General features: G+C 51.7%; 2 protein-coding genes across 2 annotated transcripts; both read right to left on the minus strand.

Moving 5' to 3' along the window:
* Window positions 1–178: 178 nt before the first annotated feature.
* On the minus strand, window positions 179–8,955 carry Rab25 (RAB25, member RAS oncogene family). The gene is made up of 5 exons (XM_005331372.5): window positions 7,273–8,955; window positions 3,281–3,476; window positions 1,831–2,024; window positions 911–991; window positions 179–511 (listed from the first exon to the last, which is right to left on the minus strand). Exons 1-5 carry the CDS (start codon window positions 7,313–7,315, stop codon window positions 384–386), a joined length of 642 nt encoding a protein of 213 aa, XP_005331429.1. The 5' UTR covers window positions 7,316–8,955; the 3' UTR covers window positions 179–383.
* A 132-nt stretch (window positions 8,956–9,087) lies between these two features.
* Lamtor2 (late endosomal/lysosomal adaptor, MAPK and MTOR activator 2) lies at window positions 9,088–12,618 on the minus strand. Its single transcript, XM_005331370.5, has 4 exons — window positions 12,394–12,618; window positions 11,944–12,106; window positions 9,494–9,583; window positions 9,088–9,276 (listed from the first exon to the last, which is right to left on the minus strand). Exons 1-4 carry the CDS (start codon window positions 12,459–12,461, stop codon window positions 9,220–9,222), a joined length of 378 nt encoding a protein of 125 aa, XP_005331427.1. The 5' UTR covers window positions 12,462–12,618; the 3' UTR covers window positions 9,088–9,219.
* Window positions 12,619–13,254: the final 636 nt, after the last annotated feature.

Consider the following 13,254-nt stretch of genomic DNA (forward strand, 5'->3'; position numbering starts at 1 on the left):
CCCAGACCACAGAACTCCAGAGGCAGCTGGCCCTGGGGAACAGTCAGGATGGTGGGGAAGACTGGAGAAGGAGGAGGAGGAGAGGGGATCTGGGATTCAGAGGAGGGGCCAAAGTTGGGTGGGAGGCACAGACAAGTGCAAGAGGAGGAACCATAGGAAGCAGCAAGACAGCCAGGCATTGATACAAAACAGCTTTATTTGAGGGTCCTAGCCTGTGTGGGGGTAGATAGTTCATAAAGATACGCACAGAGGGGCATGAGGACCCCAGGGCTCTGGGGGGCTGTGAACAGGGAACCAAAGGGCAGAGAAAGTCCTGCAATGGGGGTGGGGTGGGGAGCTTCAGGAAGCATGGGGGTGGCGGGCAGGGTTGGTCATGGCCAAGGTCAGAGGCTGATGCAACAGGCCCTCTTCTGCCCAGGGCCAGGCTCCTGCCCAGCCTGGGCACTGCCCAGGGTGATGGCATTGGTCCGGGTGCTATTCTGCCTCTGCTTGGACACCTTGGCAAAGATCTCTGAGAGGATGGAGGGCAGTGATCAGGCCCGAAAGTCTGGAGGTGCACACGCACACACCCACCTGCACGCACACACTCTGCGTGTCCATTCTGAGAACCAGGGGCTGGCCACACATGCAGTTCTGCCAGAAGGACGTGGAGTTGGGGTACAAGGGTCCCTTCTACTTACCTGAGTGGAAAAGGAACCGCTCACTTTCCCCTGGGAAGTGTGGCTTTATGTTTCCTTCCCTCAGCTGCAGGCTGAGTGAGAGGCCCCGGGGTGGGGGGTGGCAGGGGCCCAGGGGCTACAGCTCTGGAGGGGGAGCCCACAGTGGGCTTAACAGAGTGTTTTCGTTTCTACCACTGCCCTTTGAAGCCCCAGGGATGGAAGGAGGGTGCCAAATGGAGGCAGGCTCTAACCTTTGAGGACAGTCTCAAAGGCCAGTTCGACATTGGTGGAGTCCAGGGCTGAGGTCTCCAGGAATAGCAGCCCATTGTTTTCTGCCAGGAATGGAAACACTCGATTAACTGTCGGATCAAAGGCAGTAATAACAATAATAGCAGCAACAACAACTTAATGTGTTATGTGCTAAATCCTTGGTATATAGTAACTCATTTAATCCTTCAAACAACCGCTGAGACAGGTAGTTATGAAACTGAATCAGAGAGAATGAAGGAACTTACATCCATGTCTCACATCTAGTAACAACAAGAGGAGATGGGAGGCTGGGCCACGGGGGCGGGGACCCTGAAGCACTATGTTGTGCTGCTGTTAAGCCTAGAAAAGCCCTGGGGAAAGGGTGACTGGAGATGACCAAGGGGAGCCCACCAGCATCTTTGAGCATTGCAGGGAAGGGCTGTCCTAAAATCAACTATGAATGATTGCTGAGGAAGACCATCTCAGGGCAAGTGGAGGGACATGATGGCAGACGCGGGGTCCCAGAGGGAAGTACTGGGAGACACTGAGCAAGACTAGATGGAAGTCGGGCATGATGGCACTGGGCTGGCCTGTAATCCCAGCAGTTGGGAGGCTGAGGCAGGAGGATTGCAAGTTCAAAGCCAGCCTCAGCAAAAGCAAGGTGCTAAGCAACTCAGTGAGACCCTGTCTCTAAATAAAATACAAAATAGCGCTGGGGATGTGGCTCAGTGGTTAAAAGACCGTGGGTTCAATCCTTGTACAAAAAAAAAAAAAAAACAGTGGATGAAGATAGAGAACCAGGGGCCCAGATGGAGGAAACCCACACTGGGGGCCCCGGGGTGAGAGTGGGGACTAGAAAAGATGGAGCTGGTGGGGTGTGGGCAAACCGGAGGAGTCAGACTGGGTGGGGGTGAGCTCTCACCAGCGAACATGCGGGCCTCATCAGTGGGCACTTCCCGGGCCTGGCTGAGGTCACTTTTGTTCCCCACAAGCATGACAACAATAGTGGCCTCAGCATGGTCATAGAGCTCCTTCAGCCAGCGCTCCACGACAGCATAGGTCTGGTGCTTGGTCAGGTCGAACACCAGCAGGGCCCCCACTGCTCCACGATAGTACCTGGGTGGGAGTGGGAGGACAGACAGGAACAGGACAGACAGCCTCAGAACAGACTCCGGAGCCAAAAGGCCTGAGAGCAGGATGCCAGATACTGAGAAACACAGAAACTGGGGTTCAGGGATCCAGACCCCAAGGGAGCAGCCATGTGCTCCAGGGATGCTGGTCTCGGGCTCTGGAGCTTCACCTCTGTGCTTCAGAACCTGCACTGGCCCCTCAAAGGCCCGCCACTCCTCGGGTCCTTGGTCCTGATTTTAGTCAGTACTCTGCACCAACGCACCTCTGGGCTCTGGCCAAGTGTGCCTCCTGGATGCCCCACTTGGGAGATCTTTGTCACAGGGCTCCTCGACCTACAGTGCCCTCTTCTCTCCGATGGCCATTTCTCAAAGACAGGTCCCTGACCTGGCCACTCAGGGCATCTCTGCCAGCGTCCAGCCGCCCACTGGAGCCGGAATAGCCATCTTCAGCCTCGGTTTGTATAATTTTTCTCTGTTTCTTGATTAATCAACTAAGCTCACAAGATGTCAAGTGACCAAGAGTGATGAGTGTGTGAGTGTGACCATAACCCTCCCCCCACCCCCGACAGCTGCTATCCCCCACCACACACTCCTGGAGCACCTTTTACATATTTGGGTCTGATACTGACTAAAAGACACTTTGAATAGGTGTCAGGAACCCTAACTTCCCGTTGTCCTCTGAGATGTTATAAATTACTCCAATTTAGCACTTGTGGTCAGATGAATGTGGCCAGATGGAGTGCTGACGTCAGGGGGCGCTGTTGGTCCGCGGAGCCTGCCCCATCCCTGCTCCACCCTGATTTCATTTCCCCTTGCCTGTATTTAAACCAGGATTAATTATAGCACCTTCTTCAGGGGTACTTGAAGGGTTACATAAAATGCCAAGTATAAATAAAGTTCTTTGAACTTTCCTGGGCACATGGCAAAGGCTTAGTAAATTGTGGCAAGGACTTTTTCCCCCTTTCCTTTAGTACAGGGGATTGAACCCAGGGGCACTTTACCACTAAACCACAGCCCCAGCCCTTTCTATGTTCTATTTGGAAACAGGGTCTCCCTTAATTGCTGAGGCTGGCCTCGAACTTGTGATCCTCACACTGTTGCCCGTCTCCTGTCATCTCCTCTGGGAGCACACTGCCGAGCCTCCTGTGCCTCCCCCTGCTCCTCCACTTCTCAGGGGTGTCCCTGACTTCCCCCCCAGGGCTCCAGCAAGCAACCCACCATCCCCCCAGGCCCCGGGCTCACGCCGAGGTGATGGCTCGGTATCGCTCCAGGCCAGCTGTGTCCCAGATCTGAGCCTTGACAGCTGCGGTGCCCAACATGACCGTGCGCGTGGAGAACTCCACCCCGATGGTGGTCCGGCTGTCGTGATTGAACTCGTTGCGCGTGAATCGGGACAGCAGGTTGGTCTTCCCCACACCTGACTCGCCGATCAGCACCACTGGAAGAGCCGGGAAATAAGGGCTGAGCACCCAGCAGAGGGGCCCTGAGCGCACCTGAGCCGGGAGGGTCTGTCCCTGCAGAAAGGCAGAACTGAGCTCCCCAAACTGAGGAGGGAGCCCCTTCGTTCTCCTGGCAAAGACTCGGGTCAGCAAGTCGCATAATGCATCCGTCGTGGAGGGCAGAGGGGTCAGAAGTTTAAATCAAACAAAGGTGCTGCGAGGGTTGCAGGCCTGCTCCGTAGAGCCCTGACTGATGGTCAGCCTGCATTGCTGGGAGGAGTGAAATCTGTGGACTCTTCTGGGTGACATGTGAAAAGGTTACTGAGGTGGGTAAATATGGACAGGGATGGGGCAGCACATATCTCTGGCTGGAAAGTACAAGAACGTTGGGCATGTCTCTGTGCATTAGCTGAGCAGACACGTGGGGAGGGAGGGTCAGTGTGGATTATTTGCATAGCCAACAAAGATATGAACAGAAGTATGTGTGAGGGGACAATTTAATAGGTGGCATATATGTGGGCAAGGGTAAGGTAGGGAGTTATGTGTGCCCGTGACTGTGCATAAAAAGTCAGGGTGGTGCACCCCTGTAATCCCAGTGACTCAGGAGGCTGAGGCAGAAGGATTTCATATCCAAGGCCAGCTGCTGCAAATTAGCAAGACCCTGTCTTAAAGGGAAAAGCAAAAGGGCTGGGGATACAGTTCAGTGGTAGAGTGCTCTTGGGTTCAATCCCCAGTACATACATAAATAAATAAATAAATAAATATAGAATTCAGTTGACCCTAAAGAGATCCTGCACTGTATGCTTAAAAGCAGGGAACTAATCTGGGCACAGTGACACATGCCTGTAATCCCAGTAGCTCGGGAGGCTGAGGTAGGAGGATCACAAGTTCAAAGCCAGCCTCAGCAAAAGCAAGGCACTAAGCAACTCAGTGAGACTGTCTCTAAATAAAATACAAAATAGGGCTGGGGGTGTGGCTCAGGGGTCGAATGTCCCTGAGATCAATCCCCAGTACCAAAAAAAAAAAAAAAAAAGCAAGGGAATGAGGACTGGGTGTTAGACTAGCTCTGTGTCCTTCAGGAAGCTATTTAACCTCTCTGAACCTTATTTTCATATGAAAAAGGGGGGTGGTGAATAGCAATAGTATTTACCTTATGGGCTGTTGGAAGAAGCAGATTAGATATTGCCCAGAATATAGCAAATGTACAAAACTGCCAGGTGCGGTGGCACACAGCTGTAATCCCAGAGACAGGAGGATTTCGAGTTCAAAGCCAGCCTCAGCTGGCAACTTAGTGAGGCCCTAAGCAACTGAGTAAGACCCTGTCTCTAAATTAAATACAATAAAGGGCTGGGGATGTGGTTCAGTGGTTAAGTGCCCCTGAGTTCAATCCTGGTACCAAAATAACAACCAAACCCCCATATACAAAACTACTGATAAGTTTGGTTGTTGCTGACCTTCCAGTGCTTCTGCCTTGGGTTTTCAGGGAAAAGGACCACTAGAGGGGCCACAGAGACCTTTTAGGTTGATGAGCAGCACAGGAGCTGCAGCAGGGTATGAGGGGCTGATGTAAGCACAGCCCACACATTGCATGTCACTGACCTGAGCCCCCAGCATTGGAGGAGGCCACCCAGCTGGTTCTGGAAAGGCAGCCTGGTACCCGACCACTGGGAGTCACATATCTTGAACTCTGGTCTCTGCTCAGGCTCCAAGGGGCTATGTGAACTTGAACAAATGGCTCTCCTGGGCCTCAGTTTCCTTGTTTATACACTTTTAAAGGCCTCTTCCAGCATTAAAAAATCCTTATTTGTACAGGGCAAGAAAGAGCCAGTAGCTCTTTCTTGGTATGTGTGGGTAAGAGGAGTGTGTGTGTGTGTTCCTATCTCTTCCTACTGGAAACCTCATCTCAATTTCATCCCTCCCAGTGGGTGGGTTTCAGGCTCTGTCCTAAGACCCTAAAGTTGCTCAAGATGAGAGTTTCAGAGACAGACTTAGGTTTGAGTTCTACTGACTTTGTGAACTTTTTTCCCCATTATTTTTTATTGGTGCATTATACTTATATATCATAGTAAGATTTGTTATCTTTGTGAACTTTTGTAAGTTACTTATTCTGTCTCTAAACCTCAGTTTCCTCATCTTTAAAATGAAGTTACTAGCCGGGCACGGTGGCACATGCCTGTAATCTCAGCAGCTTGGAAGGCTGAGGCAGGAGGATCATGAGTTTATTAAAGCCAGCCTCAGCAAAAAGCGAGGTGCTAAGCAACTCAGTAAGACCCTGACTCTAATAGAATACAAAATTAGCGCTGGGGATGTGGCTCAGTGGTCGAGTGCCCCTGAGTTCAATCCCTGGAACCCCCCCCCCAAAAAAAAAGGTGTTACTAGTAGTTAACGTTTATTGAGTGCTTACTAAGTATCAGGCACCAGCCTAAAAGCTTTACACAGATTAATTTATTTAATCCTCAGATAACAATGCCCTGAGGTAAGTGCCATTATTATTATCCCCCACCTATCCCACCACAGGGAGTGCAGGCAGTGGACAGCCTCCAGCTGTCACCTTCATCAGAGGCTGACTCTGATGCGGACAGCAACCTCCCTGGAAGTCATATCTTTCCTTGACGGTCCCTTCTTGATGGGGGGCTGAGCAAGGTGAGGTCATCACAGAGCCCCGCAGCCTTGGCCCAGGCTTTGAGGAGTTGTTGGTGTGGTTGACTTCTCCCTCTTCCCAAGCCTGTCTCCTCCCTCTTGCTTTCACAGGTGTCGAGTCAGTCCCTGATCAACACCGGGCGGCCCGACCTTAGAGTCAGCTTCTGGTGAGCCCTCCTACACTAACCTGTAAGTGGCAGGACCCAGACCTCATGCTGTGCTTCCTCTCAGAATGCAGGATAACTTTGGGGGTCGTTATGGTGATTAATGAGTTAGTGGCTGGTACCTAGTAAGGGCACCCGGACTCCTGTCAACCCTTACTCTGTTTCTCCTTCCTGGGAAGGATGCCAGAAGTACAGGTTCCCCAACCTGAACAAGGGTGGGGCTGCGGCCGGGGAAGGCAATGGGGTGAGGTGGGGTGGGGTGGCTAGAAAGGGATCTGAGCTTTACCAGGCCACCCTGCCCTCGAGGAGGTATGGAGGTGGCTTTGGGGAATCACAGTGGGACCAAACACAGGGGCCAAGGTAAAGAAGGAAGGATATGTGCGTATTTCCAGAGACAGCCAAATTTAATTCAGTGCCTAATATTCAGGTCCAGGAATCTGCCAAGGGATAGTAGCTCAAGTCTCAGCGCCAGGAGTCCCCTGGATTTTATCAGACCCAGCTCCAAATTCATTATACTTCCTCAGTGTGTTTCCTGTATATTTACAGACTAGCCCAATAAAGACAGATCTTCTCTTTCTCTCCTTTTCCATACATCTGCCCAGAAAAAAACAATTTTATTCCTGTCAAATGTTTGTTTCTCCCTCTATCCAGAAAGAAAGTCCTTTTTGAAGTCGGACCTGCATCTCTTGTGCTGCAATGTCTGACTATTCCCCGGGATCCGGGCTTCTATTAAGAACGAGGCCAAGAGGGCAGTATAAAGGCATGATGAGCATCGTTATTTACAACAGTGGGGCGTACTTGGCAACTCCAGAACCTTTGCTCCTTGTCACCAGACCCTCCTTCACTTCCTGCACCTTCCTTTCTGAGCTGGGGGGAATCAGGAGATGTGGGGAGTCCTAAGAGAAGCAAAGCAGGAGGGGGTCCCCTCTGACTCTATTCATTCATTCCTGGTCTTCTCAAGCTTCCTCTCTCTCCAAGGACCCCAACTTACCTTTGAAAACAAAGTTATAATCTTCCTCAGTCCCATTCCCCATCTCGGCTCCGCATGGAAGGTGCAGATGTCTTCGGTGGCAGAGGTCACAGTGTGTGCGTCAGCTCAATGCCCTGAACGCTCAGCTCTCAAGAGACCTGGACCCACTTCTCTTCTCATTGGGGGCAGGATGGTTTCTACAGCCAAAGGGACTGAGGACCGACTCAAAGCCAGCCAGGTCCAGGAGGCTGGGTTCTGGCAGGTGGGGTGCAGGGTGGAAACCGAGAAGACGGAAGCTGAGAACAGGAAGAGCGGGCGCTGGAGACCTGGGGCCCAGGTGGGTGGAGAGAGGGTGACGTCAGACAGGTTGGACAGGTTGGGTGTCTGCCCTCAGCCTGGGCTCCCACAAGGGGAGAGACAACTCTAAGGGGTAACAGTAGGGAAGCTGGGGACAGGGTCTTTGGACAGAGGCTGCTGAGAGCCGAGTGTGCGCTGCTTGGCTCCTGCCCCAGCCATGGGAGAGGTGGGGCAGCCATCAGTGGGAGAGAGACAGCTCCTTGGGAAGCAGAAATCCACTTGGTGGCCTACTTTTCCTTCAGAGGCCCTGGTAGGAGTCTGCTGGAGGACCAGAGAAGGGTTGTTGCAATAAAGGGGCAGGGGCTGGTGGACTGCCAGCCACCCAGGTGCAGAGCCCAGCTATGGGAGCTGCATCTTGGCCAGACTTCTGCCCCTCCCTCACAGCCAGGGCCTGGGATGGGCAGTATTTCTCACCCAGGGTGGAGCTGGACTATTTTTTTTTTGGTACTGGGGATAGAACCCAGGGCATTTAACCCCTGAATGACATCCCCTGCCATTTAAAAAATATATATTTTATTTAGAGACAGGTCTTGCTGAGTTGTTTAGGGCCTCCCTAAGTTGCTAAGGCTGCCTTTGAACTTTCGATCCTCCTGCCTCAGCCTCCCAAGCGGCTGGGATTACAGGTGTGCACCACGGTACCCAGCTGGGACTCTGAATTTTCTGCTTGCCTGGTCCCTTCCTCTGGCACTGGGGCAAGGGACTCACCAGCACAGACCTGCTCTAAGGACACTGAGGAGGGAAGAGGTGAGGCAGAAAGAGCAGATGGGGTGAGTACGGAGGCAGGATCTGGAGATCAGAGCCTCTGGGCAGCCTTCTAGGATTCTACTCCTTGTCTGGGATCCGAGGTCTCACAACAAAGGCATTTTGTCTGCAAAGAGCTTCAAGATCTGGAAGGACCAGGCATGGTGATGCACACCAGTAACTTCCAGTGACTTAGGAGGCTGAGATAGGAGAATCGCAAGTTTGAGACCAGCTTCAGCAACTTAGTGAGAACCTGTCTCAATTGTATACATAAATTATATAGGTTTATGTGTGTGTGTGTGTGTGTGTGTGTGTGTGTGTGTGTGTGTGTGTGTATTTTCCTGGAAAGGGTCTGGGTGAGCCTTTGAACACCTGGGAGAAGAAGAAAGGAATGGCGCCCCCTTTTGGGCAGTCAGAGGGACCCTTTCAAAACCTCAATCAAGGATACTACACTCCCAGGGCCTTCCATGTATTCTTTTTCCAAACCTAACCAGTTCTTTGCTCATCTGAGCTCACTCCTAAGGTTTTGCCACTAGGTGGGTAATTCTGCTCTGAGCAGCAGAGGTTAGGTAAGGTCACCACTGGATAGGCAAAGGAAGCTTGCACCAGCCAAGAACCATCAGGTTATGGGATGTCACAGTGAAGGAAGGATGGGTGGAAATCCACTCTTGTAGAACATGAGGAATCCTCTAGGCCATCCCTGATTCCTTCCATCCAAGAAAGTAGCCAAGAAACAAGTCAGGAGTTAACATTTATTCTGGAAAATACAAAAGCCCACCCTTCCCCCACAGTTCAGGAGGTTTGCCCAGGAGGCCTTGCCCCTCTGACTGGTCATCTCTCTTTTCTGACCCCAGCCTCCATCAACGCCCATTATGATGCTGCTACTTGGGTGAGGGGCTCCTCCAGGTATTGCACCAAGGCCTGAGCCTGCAAGAGGGTGAGCACACATCAGTCCACCCAGAGGGATCCCAACCCAGTCTGATCCCCAAGACATACTGAGCAACCACCTGCTCTTGGGAGTTCACCCACAGCAGACATGGACTAAGGAGATAGAACTCCAGAAAGGGAATGTGGATCGGAGTAGACCAGGCGACAGAGCACAAAGGCCGGGCCCAGAGCGGTAAAGAGATGGGCACAGACATACCTTGGCCTTCAGCATCCCAAAGCCCACTGTCTCCTTGGCATACATGCACAGCAGAAGGTTGGCCACACGGGTGATGGCTACACGGCCCTCCTGTGGGGATCATATGATGGGATGGGATGTTCTGCTTGGCACTTGGAGTCCCCCTTCCCCAACAGTTCCTGGGGCTCTAGAGACTGCATGTCCTAGCACAGCAAGAGGTTCAACTGACAAGCATTGGTCATAGTCCTGGATGTGAGGTTATTTACCCTAGGGAACAGTCTCCCAGAAACCTGACTTCTCTTTCTGAATCCCCAGTCAGCAGAGGCATTAATATATACATTAAAGATTTTTTTTCTTAGAGTCTTTTGGATTTTGTTTTTGTTTGTTAATTTTTTGGTACCAGAGATTGAACGCAGGGGCACTTAACCACTGATCCATATCCCCAGCCCTTTTTATTTTTTATTGTGAGACAATCTCAATAAGTTGCTTAGGGCCTCACTAAGTTGCTGAGACTGGCTTTGAACTTATGATTCTCCTGCCTTACTCTCTATAGCTCCTGGGATTACAGGCATGCACCACCGCACCTGGCTGATTAAAGAGTTTTACATCTTGTAACAATTATCCAACAGGTGATGTTATTGTTTCTCTGTCTGCTTGTTTTCTTTCTGTACTGGGGATGGGGATAGAACCCAGGCTGGTTTGATCAGCATTAAAAAAAGGAAAAAAAAAAAAAAGAAAAAAAAAAAAAGCAGCAGCATCTGGGCAAGGTGGTGCACACCTGCAATCCCTCAGCTCTGGAGGCTGAGGCAGGAGGATGGTGAGTTTGAGTTCAGCCTCAGCAATTTAGCAAGACCCTAAGCAACTCAGTGAGATCTTGTCTTAAAACAAAAAAAAAATATAAAGGGCTGGGGATGTGGTTCAGTGGTTAAGCATCCCTAAGTTCAATCCTTGGTACTAAAAAAAGAAAAGAAAAAAAAACCTCATGTAGTAAGGGAAGTACTGTTTCAAGAAACTTCCTTTTTAGTGGATGCATATATGTAGTAAACTGATTTAAAATGCATTTCTTATGGCTGGGGTTATAAGTCAAAATATTTGGAAGTCATTGCCAATAGCACCAACTCCACACTATGCAATAGTAGAAGTCATTTGTTAAACCAAAATGGCATTGGTTGGGCATGGGATGGGGAACAGTAGGTAGTGGAGTAGAGATTCTTCCTGGGGAGTTCACCGTTAGGGCCTGTTCAGGTTGGTTCTGCACACCTTCCCTAGGTATTCCCCTGATGGGAACCAGGCACTGCACCCCTGCCTCTCCGGCTCCATCTACTAATCTCCCCCGTTCTCATGCCACTCCGGCCATACCAGCCTTGTTGAGCCTTGACCAGGCATCATTTTCCCCAGTCTTTGTACTTGCTGTTCTGATAGAAACTCACTGTTCTTCCTCCAGATAGCTAAACAGCCTGCCCTGAGCCCACTCCCCCAGCACCTTCCTTCAGATCTCAGATCTTTTCAGGTCTCTTATTCAGGCCTCTGATACACACCACCCTCACCCCATTTTCTCATTTTAGTTTTTTTTCCATATATATATATATATATATATATATATATATATATATATATGAAACCAGAGGTGCTTAGCCACTGAGCCGTATCTCCTAGCCTCCCTGTCCCCACCCCCCTTTTTTAAAATTTTGAGATAGGTTCTTGCTAAGTTGTTTAGGGCCTTACTAAGTTGCTGAGGCTGCTTTTGAACTTGCAATCCTTCTGCCTCAGCCTCCTCAGTTGCTGGAATTACAGGCCTGCAACATGGTGCCCAGCCTAATGTGTTTTACTTATTTTTAAAATATAAGACTGTAAGCTTCATGAGGCTGGGGTTTTGCCTGTTCCATTTGCTAGTTTTTCACTAGTTCTAAGAACATTGCAGGAACCTGATGACTGAACAGATCAGAGATGAACGAGATAGTTCCTGTTCCAAAGAAGTTCACATTTCCTCTTTTTGCACTTCATTTCCTTTCTTTGTAAACTGAAGGGGTCTAGAGACTCTGCTGTGGTTCTGTGAGTCAGAAGAAGCAGATGACAACACTTGGGTCACACTCTGTTTAAATCTAGCCATTCTTTCATTTGATTTTTCACAACACCTGGGGAAGTGGGGAGGGGCATAAGAAATTACTGTTCAGTCCTTAGAGAGGAGGTAAGGAAGCTCATAGAGGTTAAGTGATTCACCCAAGGATCCATAACTGACAAGTAAGTGACTGGCTGGGACCAAAACGCAAGACAGACCAGAGGTCTCGGGCTCCTTCCTTACCACCACTAGACTCCCAGAGTCCTGCCTATTACAAATGCTGCTGCTGACCAAACCTTAGTAATCATGTTCCGGAGATCTCCCTACCCTTCCAACCATCCAGAATGGAATCCAGGTCTCCCTCTTGAGATCCCCTTAGGGAACAGAGTAAGTCTGACTCCTCTCTTCATACCATGCAGTCCATGAGGATGAATTTGAGATTGTCTTCATTAAATGCCTGGTTCCCATTCCGGTCGTAGGCGGCCCAGATGTTACTCGCGATGGCTGCGGTAACCCGGGCGTCCGTGTCCCCGTAGCCCGAGTAGGCCAGCAGGGATCCCTCGTTATTCAGGAGCCTGGCGAGGGGCAGGGAGGGACACAGACAAGCTCAGGGGAAAAAGCAAAACGCCTGGGTTCCTAACCCTCCTCCCTTCTAGGAAGTCAGGGTCTGGGCCGAGTGTGTCTTGGACCGTGCCCTGCACGCCGGCTACCCGTTCCCAAAGGGGCTCTCATGCTGGTTCCCGCAGCCACTGTCCGCCTCTGCCCCCGCCTCCCTTCGTGGAGATCCTTCCCTAACCCTCCCGCAGCAGCCGCGCACGGCCCCGCTCCAGCACTCGCCGTCGGGTCCTCGAAGCGCACTCACAGGGTGCTCTGGACGCCTCCAGTGTTGGCTTGGCTTAGCACCTGAGTCAAAGCCTTGGGACGCAGCATGCCTGCAGCTCCTAACCCTGGGCTCCTGCACCCAGACCCCCAAGCTGCCCGCCGCTAACCTCTGCCTACCGCTTCCCGTACACCTAGGGCCCCGCTCCGCCTCTCCCTGGGACTTGTAGTCTCTCCGCCAGCCTAGCGCCCCTCGGACTGAACCCCGCCCCGCGCGGGGAACGCTGGGAATCGTAGTGCCTTGTGGCTTCGCGAGGCACTCTGGGAAGTGTAGTTCGCTTTCCAGTCACACCACGTGGCTGTGGCGGGGGCGGTGAAGAGCGGGAGTAAAAGGACAGTGACACTTTTAACCCCTTCGGGGACAGGAAATCATGTCGGCTCGCCAACGCACGGTCCAATAGTCACTTAAAAACCTCGCACTCGTTAGGCACACCGGTGGTCACTTTTCAAAGCGTGGCGTTGTGTACGATTCTGGGAGAAGGGGCGAGCGGCGCAATAATCTCGGGGCCGCGGAGGCTTGGGAAGGCCACGTAGGCAAAATCCCGTCTCCGAAAGCGCACTCAGTAGACCGCTGAGGCCCCGGGGAGCAGTGTCCGTCCCAGGGAGGTCTTAAGTGGACGTCCAGCGGTGGGGGAAGTTAACCTCCGGGTCGGGAGAGGCCCCAGGCCTGGGAGAGCCTCGAGCTTCCCGAGAAAGACCAAGTTATCTCTGGGGACGGAGATACGGCGGCGACACAGAAAGTCCTTTGTCCCGGAGCGGGAGTTACCCGCCGAGGCGGGGGCGGCCTCGGCCGGGGCCGCGGCGCTCTTCCGGAGGGCTAGGCCGACCGGGTCTCCGGGCGGGA

This window comes from Ictidomys tridecemlineatus, chromosome 11 (genome assembly GCF_052094955.1).
Source record: "Ictidomys tridecemlineatus isolate mIctTri1 chromosome 11, mIctTri1.hap1, whole genome shotgun sequence".
In the NCBI taxonomy this organism is placed as follows: Eukaryota; Metazoa; Chordata; class Mammalia; order Rodentia; family Sciuridae; genus Ictidomys; species Ictidomys tridecemlineatus.

Coding starts and splice junctions, on each gene's coding strand:
- Rab25 (XM_005331372.5), bottom strand. CDS start 7,315: ATGGGGAATGGGACTGAGGAAGATTATAACTTTGTTTTCAAAG. Junction 3,477..7,272: donor TTATAACTTTGTTTTCAAAG/GTAAGTTGGGGT, acceptor CGGCTCTTCCAG/TGGTGCTGATCGGCGAGTCA. Junction 992..1,830: donor TGAGGCCCGCATGTTCGCTG/GTGAGAGCTCAC, acceptor CATTCCTGGCAG/AAAACAATGGGCTGCTATTC.
- Lamtor2 (XM_005331370.5), bottom strand. CDS start 12,461: ATGCTGCGTCCCAAGGCTTTGACTCAGGTGCTAAGCCAAGCCAACACT. Junction 12,107..12,393: donor GGAGGCGTCCAGAGCACCCT/GTGAGTGCGCTT, acceptor GCCCCTCGCCAG/GCTCCTGAATAACGAGGGAT. Junction 9,277..9,493: donor TTGGGATGCTGAAGGCCAAG/GTATGTCTGTGC, acceptor ACCCTCTTGCAG/GCTCAGGCCTTGGTGCAATA.